This window comes from Hylobates moloch, unplaced genomic scaffold (genome assembly GCF_009828535.3).
Source record: "Hylobates moloch isolate HMO894 unplaced genomic scaffold, HMol_V3 SCAFFOLD_14, whole genome shotgun sequence".
NCBI lineage: Eukaryota > Metazoa > Chordata > Mammalia > Primates > Hylobatidae > Hylobates > Hylobates moloch.
Genome location: NW_026652289.1, coordinates 84,374,888 through 84,391,112, shown reverse-complemented (window position 1 = coordinate 84,391,112; position 16,225 = coordinate 84,374,888). Strand labels below are relative to the sequence as shown.

At 41.3% G+C, this 16,225-nt stretch overlaps 1 protein-coding gene and 1 non-coding gene across 4 annotated transcripts in view; both read right to left on the bottom strand.

Moving 5' to 3' along the window:
- Nucleotides 1-16,225, bottom strand: part of MTMR10 (myotubularin related protein 10) — a 55,183-nt gene that overhangs the window by 5,764 nt on the left and 33,194 nt on the right. For 2 of the 3 annotated variants that reach the window (XM_032176312.2, XM_032176311.2), the window contains exons 8-14: nucleotides 15,012-15,099; nucleotides 14,841-14,929; nucleotides 10,739-10,869; nucleotides 9,528-9,597; nucleotides 7,894-7,964; nucleotides 4,226-4,395; nucleotides 3,054-3,224 (exon numbers count right to left, since the gene is read on the bottom strand). In XM_032176312.2, coding sequence (XP_032032203.1) covers nucleotides 3,054-3,224; nucleotides 4,226-4,395; nucleotides 7,894-7,964; nucleotides 9,528-9,597; nucleotides 10,739-10,869; nucleotides 14,841-14,929; nucleotides 15,012-15,099 — 790 coding nt within the window. Of the gene's footprint in view, nucleotides 1-2,362; nucleotides 2,612-3,053; nucleotides 3,225-4,225; nucleotides 4,396-7,893; nucleotides 7,965-9,527; nucleotides 9,598-10,738; nucleotides 10,870-14,840; nucleotides 14,930-15,011; nucleotides 15,100-16,225 lie in introns of those variants that run through there. The other variant, XM_058427121.1, reaches the window with a different exon arrangement.
- Nucleotides 12,219-12,323, bottom strand: LOC116482656 (U6 spliceosomal RNA). The gene has a single exon (XR_004251937.1). It is a non-coding gene; the product is annotated as a U6 spliceosomal RNA (small nuclear RNA).

Genomic DNA, 16,225 nt, shown 5'->3' with positions numbered 1-16,225 from the left:
TATAGCAGTCAGGAGGCCATGACTACATCACAGCCAGGTGGCATTCCCTGCCACAGTGGCGGCTTGAATCATCAAGAAATGGGTAAGCTGTGTAACAGCACAGGACATTTTGTAAAGTTTTACAAAATTTTCTATTTCAAATAAGTAAAAATTTATTAAGCACCAAATATACATACTCTTAACAGTTTTGGCCAGGCGCAGTGGTGGCTCATGCCTGTAATCCCAGCACTTTGGGAGGCCGAGGCGGGCGGATCACGAGGTCAGGAGTTCAAGACCAGCCTGGCCAATATGGTGAAACCCCGTCTCTACTAAAAATACAAAAATTAGTTGGGCGTGGTGGTGTGCACCTGTAGTCCCAGCTACCCAGAAGGCTGAGGCAGAAGAATCACCTGAACCTGGAAGGCGGAGGTTGCAGTGAGCCGAGATCATGCCACTGCACTCCAGCCTGGGTGATGGAGCAAGACTCTGTCTCAAAAAAAAAAAAAAAAAATTTTAATTACTTGAAATTTCATCATGTACATGGATTAAAAACAACCCATTTGCTTTAAACACTGTTAAGAGCTGAAATCTAGTAAAATATGAACCCGAACCTGTTTTAATGGCCCTTCAGTAAGTATATAGAAAATGTCCTCTTGGCCAAGTGTGGTGTCTCACGCCTGTAATCCCAGTACTTTGAGAAGCTGAGGTGGGCGGATTGCTTAAGTCCAGGAGTTCAAGACCAGACTGGGCAACATGGCGAAACCCTGACTCTACAAAAAAATACAAAAATTAGCTAGGCGTGGTGGCGTGTGCCCGCAGTCCTAGCTACTCAGGTGGCTGAGGCAAGAGCAGTGCCAGACCCAGGAGGCAGAGGTTGCAGTGAGCTGATATTGTACCACTGCACTCCAGCCTGGATGACAGAGCCAACCTGTCTTAAAAAAAAAAGATGTTCTCTTTTTTAAAAGGTGAAAATTAAAAATATTTATCTCCAAGAGAGATCAGATTTTCTATAAACACTACCTGGCCACTAGCACCTAAGGTGGCCTCAGAATGGAAAAAAAAAGAAATGCTTTGGGCTTTTGCCTGTGTGGAAGGGGCTGAGAACAGTTAAGAATCACGACCCTTAGATAATGACCAGTTCCTGCTAGGGAGGAAGGGAGAGGAGGATTCATGTTAGTATTTGTCATAAAAAGCTTTTGAAAAAGCCAAATTAAAAAAAATAGAGCACTAGAACACGAACAGGGAAAGCAGATGAAATACTTGTAGAAAGTATTTTTTTACAGCTCCTGCAATACAATTCAGTAATGTTCATTCCTGGTGAGAAGTCTGTCAGCACACACAGCATCAGCCAAGCAGCAGAGGCAGTGGTGTCTGGGGGCCGGGAGTCCTCCATGCAGATACCCACCCATGCACTGCCCAGTCCCCAGACCCCAAAGTCTTTGTCCTCGCCTCACGCACCTTTTGGAGGCTCACACTGTCTGTGTGTGCATGGGGTAGTGACGGGAGAGAATGGGGAAGAGTTGAAGGAGGCAAACAAGGCCGAGGGAAAGCCTGGCTCGAGGCAGAGAGGGGCCCCAAGAATGATTATGGTGACGAAAAATAAAGACGAACCACTGGGAGAGAATGTATTTTACGAACAAATGAGCGTTCCATGCCTCAGGAGCCTCTGAGCCTGTATCACTGGTCTTTAGCACAGTATCTGGAAAGGTCAAACTTTCCTGGTGGGATGGGCAGGGGACAGACTCTGGCTCTATCACCCAGGCTGGAGTGCAGTGGCACAGTCTCAGCTCACTGCAATCTCTGCCTCCTGGGCTTAAGCCATCCTCTCACCTCAGCCTCCCCAGTAGCTGGAACCACAGGTGCATACCACCATGTCTGGCTAATTTTTGTATTTTTGGTAGAGACAGGCTGACGGTGTTGAGTTTCTTTGAGCCCTGGGTTCCCCAAAAGTGGCAATGATGGACAATCTCTCCTGCCTTTCGTGTCCTGAGAACTGGCTCCTGTGGACTGAGACTGCCCTCCCTCCTGATTCCCCTGTCTTCTGACTATAAAATCCCAGGCCTTGTCCTTTTCTTTGGGATGCCCATTAATTAAGTTCTCCCTCCTGCAATAGCCTAAATAAAATCAGCTCCTTAACTGACCAGTGTGTTTTGTCTTTTACACCAACAAATCCAGAATAATTCATATGTCTTTAGGAAAATTTGCATAATGATTCACAGTTTTTTTATGTTTCACCTCATACAATGAGACTAAAGGTGTAAGTGTTAGTCTGACAGATCCATTTCACAGGTTAGGAACCTGGACTCTCAGGCTGAAGCCTGAGTGGAACATGGGCCTAGCACTTTTCCCAGACCAGGACCAGAACTCGGGTTTCCCGCTCCCCAGGCCACACTGCCTAGCCCAGGGCCTTACGGCTGAGGCTGAAGACCCTGGAGCTCACTATGAGGGCAATCCTCTTCCTAGAAAGGCTTCCTGAAGGCCCACAAGAGCTGCCCCTTTCTGTTTCTCTCAATGGTCTCCACAGCATTTGTCAACTTCTGTTGTTGGTTCGAGGTGGGTGACATAGCAGTTTGGTTCAGAATGATTTCCACCAGTGGCAAGCTGTAGCTAGTTTCAAGTTTGGCTCGAGACCCTGCTTAGTCATAAATTCTACATCAATGAATTGTGACTGGAAACTTAAAACTCTTGAAGGAAAATAATCTTGTTTTGTTTATCCTACTGACCTAGGAAATAAATGTCCTATAACAGGGCTTTTGTTTTTTACTATCCAATAGCCCAAATGTGAAATATAAATACAAAAGCATGACATTTAAGGTGGTTAAAGTAACTTACATCTTTAAAGGGGTTTACTACAAAACATTTACAGTAGAGTAAAACAAAAAATGTTCATTCATAAAAATAATTTCCTAGATTTTTGTGTCTTCAAAATAATCCATTCAGAAATTTCAGCTGAAAATGGCAGTAAGAGAGTTTTAAATCATAGACTTTAAATAGGCAGTGAATTATACTTCAATTATGCCTCGATAAAGTTGTAAAAACATGGAAAACGTAGCCACAGCCACAGGGTTGCTTACCGTGCTTTGCTTCACTCGCTGGTGAGGGGAGTTGAACAGGAAGGTGCCAAACAGTGAGATCCGGGTGCTGTCGTACAACACTGCCAGGTAGGTTTCAGAGAACTCGAAAGCTGCAGGATATTGTTCTAACAGCTGCCAGGTGGCATCCAAGAATAGCAAAAATAAAGGAGACTGGCAAATACAAAGAGACAATGGGATCATTTAATGTTATCCTTCAGCCGTTCACATTTACTTCAAAATGTACTGCTGATGTTAAAGAAGAGATGAATGAGAAAACATCTAAGCCTAAAACACTTGGCTTCTAAGCTGAGCTATACACATCTATCAAACCCAAGAAGTAACGTTCAACCGTGATAAACATCACGACCCTTACTTGCCCAATACATGTAACAAGTTGAAATGGCAAAGCACACAGTTGAGCAGGTTGCCAATATATGAAGGGGGAAGAGCAAAATATGTGTTTAAGCATGTCCTAGAAACAATTCTTTAGATTATATAACAAAACAAAACCATCAACCAAACTTCTCTAATTTTTAGCTGATCACGTAGGCTCAACATCCAGAAAACATCCCCACATTTCAGAAAACACTTTGGGATCAGCCTAGGTCACATGGTGTGTCCCCAAGTGCAGGAGCGGGTGACCACTATTTTTTATGAGACACCACAAGTCAAATGGTGCTCTCTGAAACAACCTTCTAAAAACTGATCTGACTGACCTGCCTGGCCGGTAAGATATGTGTAAGGCCTTCCGCAGCCTAACTAGAGATCCAAGGCAGCCACTAACTCCACAGCTGTTACAAAGGTGGCCCTCTCAAACTTTCCATCTTAACCTATGTATCCCATTTTAAGAAAATATGATATTCCAAAAGTGATTTTTCAAAATAGCTAATGTGCTTGTTATCTGTTTTTCAGTATTTTATTCAGAATTTTTTCAGTAGTTTTCCACTTAGACAAATTCAATAGACAACTTTTAAAAATTTCACCTTCATAGTTATGATAATCTTTATAATAAGTACATCAATTTGAATTCTAATCCATTAGTTAGCTTTGGACTAAGGAAACTAAGTTGTACTAAATACAGTATTTTTTAAAAGCCCCTTCATCTTTTAATGACACATATTTTATTTTGTGTATCCTCAAAGACTGATAAAAAGGCATCAAGATTTTGTTACCTCTTTCTCTGATCTCTTTAGATGGTTGCATCTGTCTAGAAATTGATATCCTGCCATGACCCACTCCTTCTGTATCAGACTCTGAAATCCAATAATTGTCCTAAAATAGGGATCCAGCATCACTTGAATAAGAGAAGCTACACAACAGCTCAAGTCTCTTCCTTCCTCCTCTGTCAATAAAATGGAAAGAAAATGATTACAACACAGAAAAATGCTGAGAGAGAAAGGGAAGGAAAGATAAACTAGATAATTTAGTATTCTGCACACCTAGACTGCCTTCCAAATCTGTATAAGGAAATTTTACTGGATTACAGCAACTCTAAAATATTAGACTTGTAGATAAACTAAATTAGCATTTAATAGGAGATGGTCTTTTATACATGGATATTTGCCAGATAATAGAAGCTCATTGCTCATACTTTTTACATTCGAATGGTTTGTGGTAGAAAATCCGTCTAGACTCCATTCTACTGCTCTTCTGTCAAGGTATTAAGTATAAGGTAATCTTTCTACTGACACACCACATGGCAATACTGAGAAGTAAATGGGGAGAGTGGGACTGTTCACTACTAACTGAAGCTGTGGCAAACGATTCCCTCCTGTCTTTTATAGTTGTTGTCCTTTCCAATGAGGCCAGAATTACCATGCTATCAAAGCCAGCCAGGGAAATCAGAAGACAACTATTGACCAATATCCCTTATGATTATAGATGTAAAAATCAATAAAAATATGAGTAAACCAAATTATCCAGGAATGCAAAGTTGGTTTAACATCTGTCAATAGTGGTAACATACCACAGTAATAAAGGACAAAACCAACACGATCATCTCATTAGATGCAGAAAAAGCGTCTGACACAATTCTACATTCATTCCTGATTAGGAATAAAAGTAAACTTATTTAAAATGATCAGAGATATCCACAAAAACCTACAATTAATGTTATTCTCATTTCATTGGTGAAAGACTGGATACTCTCTCCCTAAGATCAGGAAGATGATAAGGATGTCTGTTCTCTACACTTCTCCATCTCATTGAACTGGAGAATCTAGCCAGAGCAATTAGGCAAGAAAAAGAAAATAAAAGGCATTCAGATCAGAAAGAAAAAGTTAAAAACTGTCTTTGAAGACAATATGATCCTGTATGTAAAAACTCCTATGGAATCCACAAAATAACTACTAGAATTAATAAATGAGGTCAGTAAGGTCACAGAAATTCTGTACACAACAATCTGTGTACACAGTAAACCTGAAAATGAAATTAACAATTATATTCACAGTGACGTAAAAATAAAATACTTGAGATTTAACAAAATAAATATGACTTGCACAATAAAACACTGCTGATAAAATGAAAGATCTAAATAAATGAAGCAGCATAATTCATAACAGCCACAAAGTGGAAACAACCCAAATGTCCATCAACAGGTAAATGGGTAAGCAAAATGCATTTACAAACAGTGGAATACAATTCAGAAATAAAAAGGGAAAGATTGCTGATACACACTACATGAATGAACCTCAAAAACATGTATGTTGAATGAAAGAAGCCAGAGGCAAAAGGCCACATATAGTATGATTCCATTTATATGAAACGCCCAGAAAAGGAAAATCTAGAGACAGAAAGATTAGTGGCTGCCTGGAGCTGGGACTTCTGGGGTGATGAAAAATTTCCAAAACTAGACTCTGTATATTTACTAAAAATTACTGAATTAGAAATTCAAAATGGGTGAATTCTATAGTATGTAAATTTTTAACTAACAAACTGTTTAAAAATAAACATATATAAAAATGCTAGTAAAATGAAGGTTCAGTGCTACTTCTGAGGCCTTTTCTATTACAAATGCATGGAGAAATGGAGGATGAGTAGGGTCCTCCAATATGATGAGAACATCCACTGGATGAGAGAAATTGTGATTATTAGGCTCTGCATGCATTTGTGAGTTAAACACACACTCTGACTGCATCAGTTCAGGATTACTTTATATGACACATTACTATTTTATTTTTTTCTAAGAGTCTTCAAGATTTTTGCCTTGTTAAAGTCAATCAAGTTTGGCAGTTGTTAAACGTACTTCTGCAAGCCTGGCCAGGCACGGTGACTCATGCCTATCTATAATCCTAGCACTTTGGGAGGCTGAGGTGGACAGACCACCTGAGGTCAGGAGTTAGAGACCAGCCTGGCCAACAAGGTGAAACCCCATCTCTAGTAAAAATACAAAAATTAGCCAGGCGCGGTGGCGCATGCTTGTAATCCCAGCTACTCGGGAGGCTGAAGCAGGAGAATGGCCTGAACCCAGGAGGTGGAAGCTGCAGTGAGCCGAGATTGTTCCACTGCATTCCAGCCTAGAAGACAGAAGCGAAACTCCATCTCAAAAAAAAAAAAAGTGCTTCTGCAAGCTTAAGCAACATTTTGTATTCATATACTATGCAACATGAATATATAGTCTTCCCTCAGTATCCATGAGGAACTCATTCCAGGGCCTCCCTTGGATACCAAGATCCACAAATGCTTAAGTCCTGGATATAAAATGATGTAATATTTGCATATAACCTATGCACATCCTCCTGTACACTTTAAATCACCTCTAGATTACTTATAACACCTAATACAATGTAAATGCTATGTAAACAGTTGTTATACTATACTGTTTAGAGAATAATGACAAGGAAAAAAAGTCTGTTCGTGTTCATTATGGCCAAAGTTTCCCCCACCCCAATATTTTCAGTCCTGGGTTGGTTGACCACAGATGGGGAACCCATGGGTACAAAGGGCCTACTGTATTATAAGAAGGTAGTTTTTAGTCTATTAAACTTTATCTGCAAACTTCAAAATTCTATTAGCTGTAAGTTATTTAATATGTAATTATCCTTTGCTTAACTGAAAGATTTTTACATCACCATTTATTCCTACCAAATATTACATTACTAGCTATTCAGCAGTTCAGTCTGTTTCTTCATCTCAAACTGTTTCCTTAGAGTCATAATCTAGCATGAGCCAGAAGGTATTTAAACTAAAACAAATTTGTACAAATTAGAAAGACAGCAAAAATACAGAGAGAGAATGCCCTGTCAAAATTAACACTAAGTATTAATCCATTAGGGGATTAATACTATCCTTCCCATAAAATAGGAAGGATAATTTAATAAAGGGTAAAAACTGGACTACTTTCTATTCTTCTGTTTGCAGTCCTTGTGCCACTGGTTTTTTTTTTTTTTTTTTTTAGTCTTGCTGTGTTGCCCAGGCTGGAGTGCAGTGGTGCGATCTCTGCTCACTGCAACCTCCGCCTTCTAGGTTCAAATGATACTCCTGCCTCAGCCTCCCGAGTAGCTAAGACTACAGGGCGTGCACCACCACACCTGGCTAGTTTTTGTACTTTTAGTAGAGACAAGGTTTCACCATGTTGGCCAGGCTGATCTCGAACTTCTGACCTCAAGTGATCCGCCTGCCTCGACCTCCCAAAGTGCAGGGATTACAGGCTTGAGCCACCACACCCAGCCTGTGCCACTGTTTTACTCAAATGATGTGCAAAATCTGTAATGTATTTGATGGTACTGTAGTAAATAAGAAATAGCTAAAACTGATGTGATTTACTTGAATGGGGACAAGCAGTAAACCAAGGTTGGCTGGCATGGTGGTCATGGTGCTTTCAGGAGTTAACTTTAGTTACCTTGTAGGACTACAGAGAGATGTTTGCTTTCTAGCATGTATACAAGTTCTGCTGAATGCTTAAGGAATGCCCTGAAGAGAGAAAAGGAAAAGTAGTGTTAAAAATCAAATTTCCACTACTAATACATAAAGTACTTGAAATCAAGCAAATCTAATTTCTCACTTTACAGATGCTCTCTGACTCATGATATTCCCATGACTCATGACCCATGATAACTCATGACCCATGATAACTCATGACCCATGATAACCCAGTGTAAGCTGAAAATACCCTAAACTGAGAATGTGTGGCTGACTGGCAGCTGTGGCTCCCTGCTGCTACTCAGCATCCCAAGGGAGGACTGACTGCTTTCTACTGAATGCACATAGCTTTCACATTACCGTAAAGTTTCTTTAGTTACTTACATGATTTCTCAAAGGAGTATATTTTGTAATGTTTGTTTTCTTTTTAAGAGACAGGCTCTCATTTTGTCACCCACACTAGAGTGCAGTGGCATATCACAGCTCACTGTAACCCTGAACCCCTGGCCTCAAGTGATCCTCCTGCCTCCGCCTCCTGAGCAGCTAGGACCACAGGCACGAGCCACCATGCCTGCCTAGTTTTACAATTTTTTTGTGGAGATGGGCATCTCACTATGTTCCTCAGGCTGGTTGTGAACTCCTAGCCCCAAGTGATCCTCCTGCCTCAGGCTCCCTAGGACAACAGGCACATGCCACCATGGCTGGCTAGTTTCCAATTTTTTTTGTGGAGATGGGGTCTCACTATGTTGCTCAGGCTGGTTGTGAACTACCGGCCTCAAGTGACCCTCCTCCCCAGAGCTTTGGAATTACTGGCATGAGCTACCACAACCAGCCCCACTTTGAAAAAATTTTTTTTTTTTTTGAGATGGAGTCTTGCTGTATCACCCAGGCTGGAGTGCAGTGGTGTGATCTCGGCTCAATGCAACCTCTGCCTCCCAGGTTCAAGTGATTCTCCTGCCTCGGGCTCCTGAGTAGCTGGGACTACAGGTGCGTGCCACCATGCCTGGCTAATTTTTGTATTTTCAGTAGAGACAGGGTTTCACCATGTTGGCCAGGCTGGTCTCGAACTCCTGACCTCAGGTGAGCCACCTGCCTTGGCCTCCCAAAGTGCTGAGATTACAGGCATGAGCCACCATGCCTGGCCTCATTTTGTACTTTTTTATTAGGGAAATTCATAAACCCTTTATAAAAAAGAAGGGGTTGACTTATGACAGAACTATAGAGACTCAGAGGAGATTAGTGGTAGCCAACAGACACAGATGGGGATGAGGGTGCACCTATAAGAGGGCTAGCACGGGGGAGCCTTGTCATGGAACAGGTCTGTATCTTCCTGTGGTGGTGGTTACGTGAACCTACACACGGTAAAATCGCACAGCTGTGTTATGGGCATGCACACAGACGAGAGCATGTATGAACTGGTGAGTAAGAGCTATCCAGTGTCCCAATGTCAGCTTCCTGGTTTGGATGCTGTACTCTAGTTACGAGATGTTACTATTGGAGGAAGTTGGATGAAGAGTAAGTACATGGCTCTCTGTGCTATTTTTGTACCTCCAGTGAGTCTGTAATTATCTCAAAATAAAAAGTTAAAGGAAAAGAAAGTAAAGAAGTACAAACCTTACATATTCTAACCATCGAGTATTTTCCAGTGAAGATAACCATTTCTCTTCTGTTTCTTCAAAAGGCTCTGTAATAAATTATATACATATACATTTTTACTTTTTAAGTTTATTTTATATGATCCCTATCAGAGTAAAGAGATACACCAGTTTCTAATATTTAAAAGTTAGCTTTAAGTAAGTATCATGCATTTTCACTTTAATAACATGAATAAGCATTTAAGAAGACATTACAATTCTGTAACAAAGCAAAACAAAGCATTCCCCTGGGACTCCATCATCTTCTCTCTCGCTCTTTCAGGGAAATCTTGGAGTCCAACCAACTCTGACTCCCAACAGCTAAGAATTCCAGCCTTCCCTGCTCAGCCTATGCCTTGATCCTGGCCCTCCTGACCTGTGAGGTCAGCTGCCCAGGCCCTAGCCCTTGGCTTTCTCACTGCAAGCCTTGCCCTCCTGCTTCCCTGCCCCACCCCTGCTGCCAGTGGTGACTCTGTGCACGGCTCATGTGGCCTGAAGGCTAGCCACTGCATGATGACAGGCATCCTCACTGCCCTGCCCAGAGTGCACATAATCATTCAGGACACTAGTTTTTTCAACAACTTGCCCTTGCCCCGCCCCTGCAAGGCCCTCCCCCAGGGAAGTGCTCACTCATTGCTCAAGATCTGCTGCAAGGCTGCCTTTGCTGACTCCCTGGTGACTTAGAGGCTCTCTCGAGGAGGACCCACATTACACCAAAGATGCTTTCATGTGACTCATCCCCCAGGACACATGAAAGCCACCTGATACATTTGCTCAAACAGATACATCAGAATTCTGGGGCTACAGATAGAACACAGCTGTCTGATACCCATGTCAAGTCACCTATCTCAAAGTACAACTGTATGTATTAAAATCTTAATAAGTTTGTCTATAAGGTAATACAGTGTTCTACTCAGCAAATGCTTTTATAAAAGTATTCTACTATACCTTTCATGATCTGAAGGAAATTTAATACACTCATTTTTCCCCCGCTAAAACAAAAAGTAGTTTAAACTTAATTCCTTAGGAGGTTCTGAAGTTCTCATACAATAATATATAATTTGTACAAATAGTTCCATAGACTCCTTAAATATATCTATTTCTGTATTTTTAAGAACATCACTTTTCCTGACATCTCATACAACTCTGTATCCTGTGTTCATTATATATATGAAATAAGAATGAAATTACCATTAACGCATAGCTGCTTCAGTTTTACAAATGCTGCCTGTACTTCTTGAATATTAGGCAAGGTCTTATCCAAATCTGATTTGTAAACATCACTTCTCTGTGGGTGACTTTTAGTTATTGCATTACAAATCCTAATAAAGAAAAAAATCCTTTAGTCATTACTCATTCATTTCAGCATATATTTATTTAACCCTTATTATAGACCAGGGGATAGAGAGAGGAATGAGACAGGTAAGATCTCTGTCTTCATGGAGTTTACCTTTTTTTTTTTTTTTTAAGACAGAACCATTGCTTATTTTATTTTTTAGTTTTAGAGACTATTCCATCAAGTTTCTTTGCATGATTTTTCTGTATTCTCATAAAACTGAGAGCGAAATCAAGGAGAAGACAGGTAAACTTTGTTTCCCTCTTACCATCCAACTTCTCACACCCATCTGGTTTTGACTACTGCAGAATGCTGCCATTCACCTCACTGCCACCCCCACGTGCAGTGCACAGAACTAATTAGATCATTTCCTTCTTTTCTTTTTTGAGATGGAGTCTCATACTGTCGCCCAGGCTGGAGTGCAGTGGCACGATCTTGGCTCCTTTCAACCTCCCCCTCCCGGGTTCAAGTGATTCTCCTGCCTCACCCTCCCGAGTAGCTGGGATTACAGGCGCCCACCACCACACCTGGCTAAATTTTTGTATTTTTAGTAGAGGCGGGGTTTTATCATGTTGGCCAGGCTGGTCTCGAACTCCTGACCTTGTGATTCACCCCCCTCGGCCTCCCAAAGTGATGGGATTACAGGCGTGAGCCACCGCGCCCAGGCTCATTCCCTTATTTCTGATGGGAGAAAATAAAGCGCATCCATTGGAACACTTGCCCAAGAAACAGAAACACTGCCAAGGGGGGCAGCATGGCATTTAGATTAAGGAGACCCTACACTCCCACATCTTTCCACATGATGTAGACAGAAGGATGGCAAACCAGACTCACATTCTCCAGCTCTAGAGAATGCAAAGCACCTATTCCCACAGTCTTAATGATTTGCTGTAGGATGAACTGCAAGTACAGACATTCACCAAAATTCCTCCCACCCTTCCTCTATTCTTAGGAGAGAACGGGCTGCTATAAATACGTGCCATGGGGTCTCTAGATGTTTTCAAAAGAAACAGCCAGGACTGGGATTCCCATCTATATTCAACGGGTAACTTCCAAACCACTTTAAAAAAAAAAACAACAGAAAACCTTGTTTTTTTTTTCCTGAATAGAAAAAGTAATATAAATTAGTGTGGAATGTTTAAAAACACCTAGAAAAGATAAGAAAAACAAAATCACTCAGAATTCCATAATTTTGGTGCAATCTTTCTAGGTTTCCTCTATGCACCTTTATGTGTATGGAATTTAATATATGCATGAAAAACAAAATGGCACTGTACATTTGCTTGATAAACCGATTTTTAAAAATTAAATAACATGAATATACTCCCACTTCATTAAAATATGTAAGGTTTCATGAATCTGCATGTCATCTTTGTGCAAGGGCTATGCTAACCTTCCCTGTATCATTCCAATTTTACTACTTGTGTTGCCCAAGCAAGCGGGGAGTTGACATTCTTGGTGGGGTGGGGTAGATGATAAGATAAGATAAATGGGCTGTGGTGAATGCCACGGATGATGTAATCATGGGATTACAGGCTACTTTAGGTCACATGGTCAAAAACAGCTGCTCTGTGACGATGGTACTGAAGCTGAAACCTAAATGAATAGAGAAGCAATGCAAAGATCTGGGGTGAAAGTGTTCTAGGCAGAGGGCAGCTAGTGCAAGGGCCCTGTGGCAGGTAATAGGCATGGCTGCTGAGAAACCTAAAGAAGGCCAGTGGGGCTAGATGACACACCTGAGGGAATAAGGTTAGGAGACGAGGTTGGACAACAAAGAGGACCTGTTCTACTTATGAAGAATAGGATAGCTGAAAACACAAAAGGCATTAAAGTAATTCTCAGCTTAATAAATCACTGAAACTGCCACTGGTTGTAAGGTTTTATAACTAACTCTCACCCAACAATGCTACAATTGTCCCTTTAACAGCAAAATTCCTAACTGTGCGCTTCATCAGCATGCATGTTAATGAAAACAAGGCTTGGAGTATGACACAGCAGACAGTTAATTCCAAATGGAGTTCAGGTAAATCAAAATCCACAGAGAATACGGACTTGTGTGAACTATAGTCACCTTCCTTTCCAGAAAACTGAAGGGTCATTTGAGGTTCACTTGACGGTTATTTGCTTCAGTGAATATGGCTCTGTCAGTTACGGTACAGTGGAAAAACCCTACGATCTGGCTGTACCAAAAAGGACTGTGATACACAATTTCTGAGGCCCTATAAGCCTTTTTTATAAGATCTGTTCATTTACTCCTCATTTATTCAACAAGTATTGAATAAATATCATATGTGCTTCCTGGGTGCTAAATATATAATGGTGTGCAAAACAGACATAGTCCCTCATCTCATGGAGTAAAAATGACAGGCAGTAATCAAACTGTAACACACACATATATAATTAAAAACTGAAATAAATGTAAAAAACTCAGGAGCTCTAGGAACATAGATTTTTGAGGTCTGATCAAACTTTAGAGGTGAGAGAAGGCTTATCTTGAGGAAATGATGTTTGAATTGAGATATAAAGAATGAGTGAGCCAGGTGCGGTGGCTCACGCCTGTAATCCCAGCACTTCGGGAGGCTGAGGCGGGTGGATCACCTGAGGTCAGGAGTTCGAGACCAGCCTGGCCGACATGGTGAAACCCTGTCTCTACTAAAAATACAAAAATCAGCTGGATGTGGTGGTGGGTGCCTGTAATCCCAGCTACTCAGGAGGCTGAGGCATGATAATCACTTGAACCTGGGAGCCGAGATCATACGACTGCACTCCAGTGTGGGTGACAGAGTGAGACTCTGTCTCAAAAAAAAGAAACAAAGTGGGTAAGCATGGAGAGTGTTCCCAGATGAGTGCAAAGAAGGCAGTCCAGAAGGGAAGAGCGCTGGTCAATGTCAGGAGGTTGAAAACACCAGGGAAAGTCCAGGAGGCTGGAGCCCAGGGGGAGAGGAGACATGGAAGGAGGAAATGACGGCACTTGTAACACACAGGCAGAGGTGCAGCTGGGTTCGTGGAAGCACACGGGTTTGTAAGGTGTCTGAAAAGTGAAGTGAGAAAATCTGAGGAGGGATTGGGGATGGGGAAGGGAAAGAAAGAGGAAGGCATCCAGGATGACCCCCGGTTTCTGAGAGCAGGCTGAGGGATGGCATGGAGGCCATATCCTTGAGTTTGGTTATGGACATAACGAGTTTAAGGAGCCTTTGAGACCTCCATGTAGAAGTCAAGGTAGACTGAAGATATAAATGTGTTGGCCACTAAAGCCACATTCTTGGGGGAACTTCTTTAGTAAAAGAACACAGAACATGAGGAAGCGGGCTTAGAATCTGTGTAATGTCTGGAGAGAAGAGGATGTGTCTGCAGAAGGCATGGAGTGCCAGTGAGGAAGAGGAGTTTCGGGAGAGTGGAGAGAAGCAGAGGCCGAGGGCCCAGGTGGGTTTAAGGAGAGAGTGATCAATAGTATTGCTCGCTGCTATGAGCACAACTGAGAAAGGCCTCCTACTTTAATGACGCAGAGGTTACTAATGACCACAGCAGATGATGCCAGACTCGTCTGTGGTGGCTAATTAAAACCACTGTTCTAGCTACTGCAAATGTGTAGACCTAAACAAGACACATCAAACTACAAGAAAAGTTTGATTTATCCTGAAGTGTCTCAACTGGATATCACTGCACTTTGAAAGTATGTTAGAGGAAATGTCATAGCAAGATGTCAGCAATGTAAGATCCACAAGTGTCTTACAAACCAAATAATTAAATTATATTTAGTGTAACCCCAATGTCAGTTAATTTTAATATTGTCACATTCTTTTCAAAATGGCAATTCTTATATAAAACATGGTGCTAATCAGTAAGACTATGCATATTGTTATTTTCAATTAGTAGGGAACTCACTGTAGTTATACATGACCATCTTTAAACTACATCTAAAACCATCTAAAGTGACAATGACCATTTCTCAATTACCTCTGGTCAATCTTCCTCTGCTGCAGCGCGTCTTTGATGAGGGCCATTCGCACAAGAGCACTGCCGTTAGAGTGGCTCCAGCACCAGAGCTAGGGGAGAGGCAGAATCCTTACTTCACTGTGTAGAAACAATGGACGTCAGCATTCATAAAATCCAACAGAAATCACTTACTGGCATCCTTCTCCCAACAAAAGAATGGGAAAAGATCTTTAGATCTTGGTCTGCTAAAGAACTTGGCACTACAAAGTATTCTGGAAGGCTGGAGGGGAAAAAAAAAATTATATGAGTCCCGTGCTAAAAGCAGGAATAGTGTGCTCCTACAGACCCTATAAATAATTAAGCACAGTTGTCCCCATTTAATGTGCACCCCACTTAGTAGCCACACGGTGGGCACCATGGGGGGCAGTGACAATCCTAGACATCTTAGTCTAAAACATGTGCGATATGACCAATTCTTAAAAACCTAAATTTACAGCATGAGAAAATTCCAAAGAAGGTATTAGAAATATTTTCCAGAATGACTATTAAACATGTATGTGTTCACTGAAAAATATATCCACCTTTGTTCTCTTGACAGGCTATGGTTAAGGACTCCAGGAAAACAAAAGAAAACCCCACAAATCTACCAGGAGCTTCAGCTCTCTTCTTAAGTCCCTCTTCTACCTTTCCCCTTGCCTAAAAGGCACAGTCAGACTCTAGGACACTGATCAGACAATAATTACTAGTGGGCAAGCTCACTGCACCTCAAGACATCTTCCTTCTTTCCCCGACGTGGCTGGGTAGCCCATCACATGTTTCTCAGCACATATACCAGAGTGTGCTGGCCATGAAGCTTAAATTCCAGGGGAAGCAAAAGATACAAGCTACATGCTGCAAAGCACCTTTCTAGAACTGTACTAGAAGTTCCTGGTATTGGATTAACCAGTAATAACACAGTAGTGCTTTTCTTCCTTTTTCTAAAAAGCTGCTTTTGTGCATGAACTAATGAGGACTTCAATGACCTTAAAGTAAGGCATTCCAAAAAATTCGTAATAACTAAATGACATTAAACAAATTAAAAATACAAATTCCTAGTCACTTCTGGAAGATCCCCTAGGGAACCAGCTCACTATTCGGAAAAATGTTAAGTAAAGGAGAAAATGTAGATATTTATATTGCTTTTCTTGTACAAACTGTGTTACAGGGCACTAAAGATCTGGTGAAAGAAAAGTTCGATAAAAGCAGAAAGATGATAGAATTAGAAGGTGAACAATCGCAATCCTTAGTGAAATAACGATCTGAGCAATGATCCTCCCTCCCAATGCAAAACTATTTTTGGGAGCTAAAACCATGATATAAAAGGGGAACTTTTACTGGGTGGATCAGGTTGATATCCTCTAAGCCCA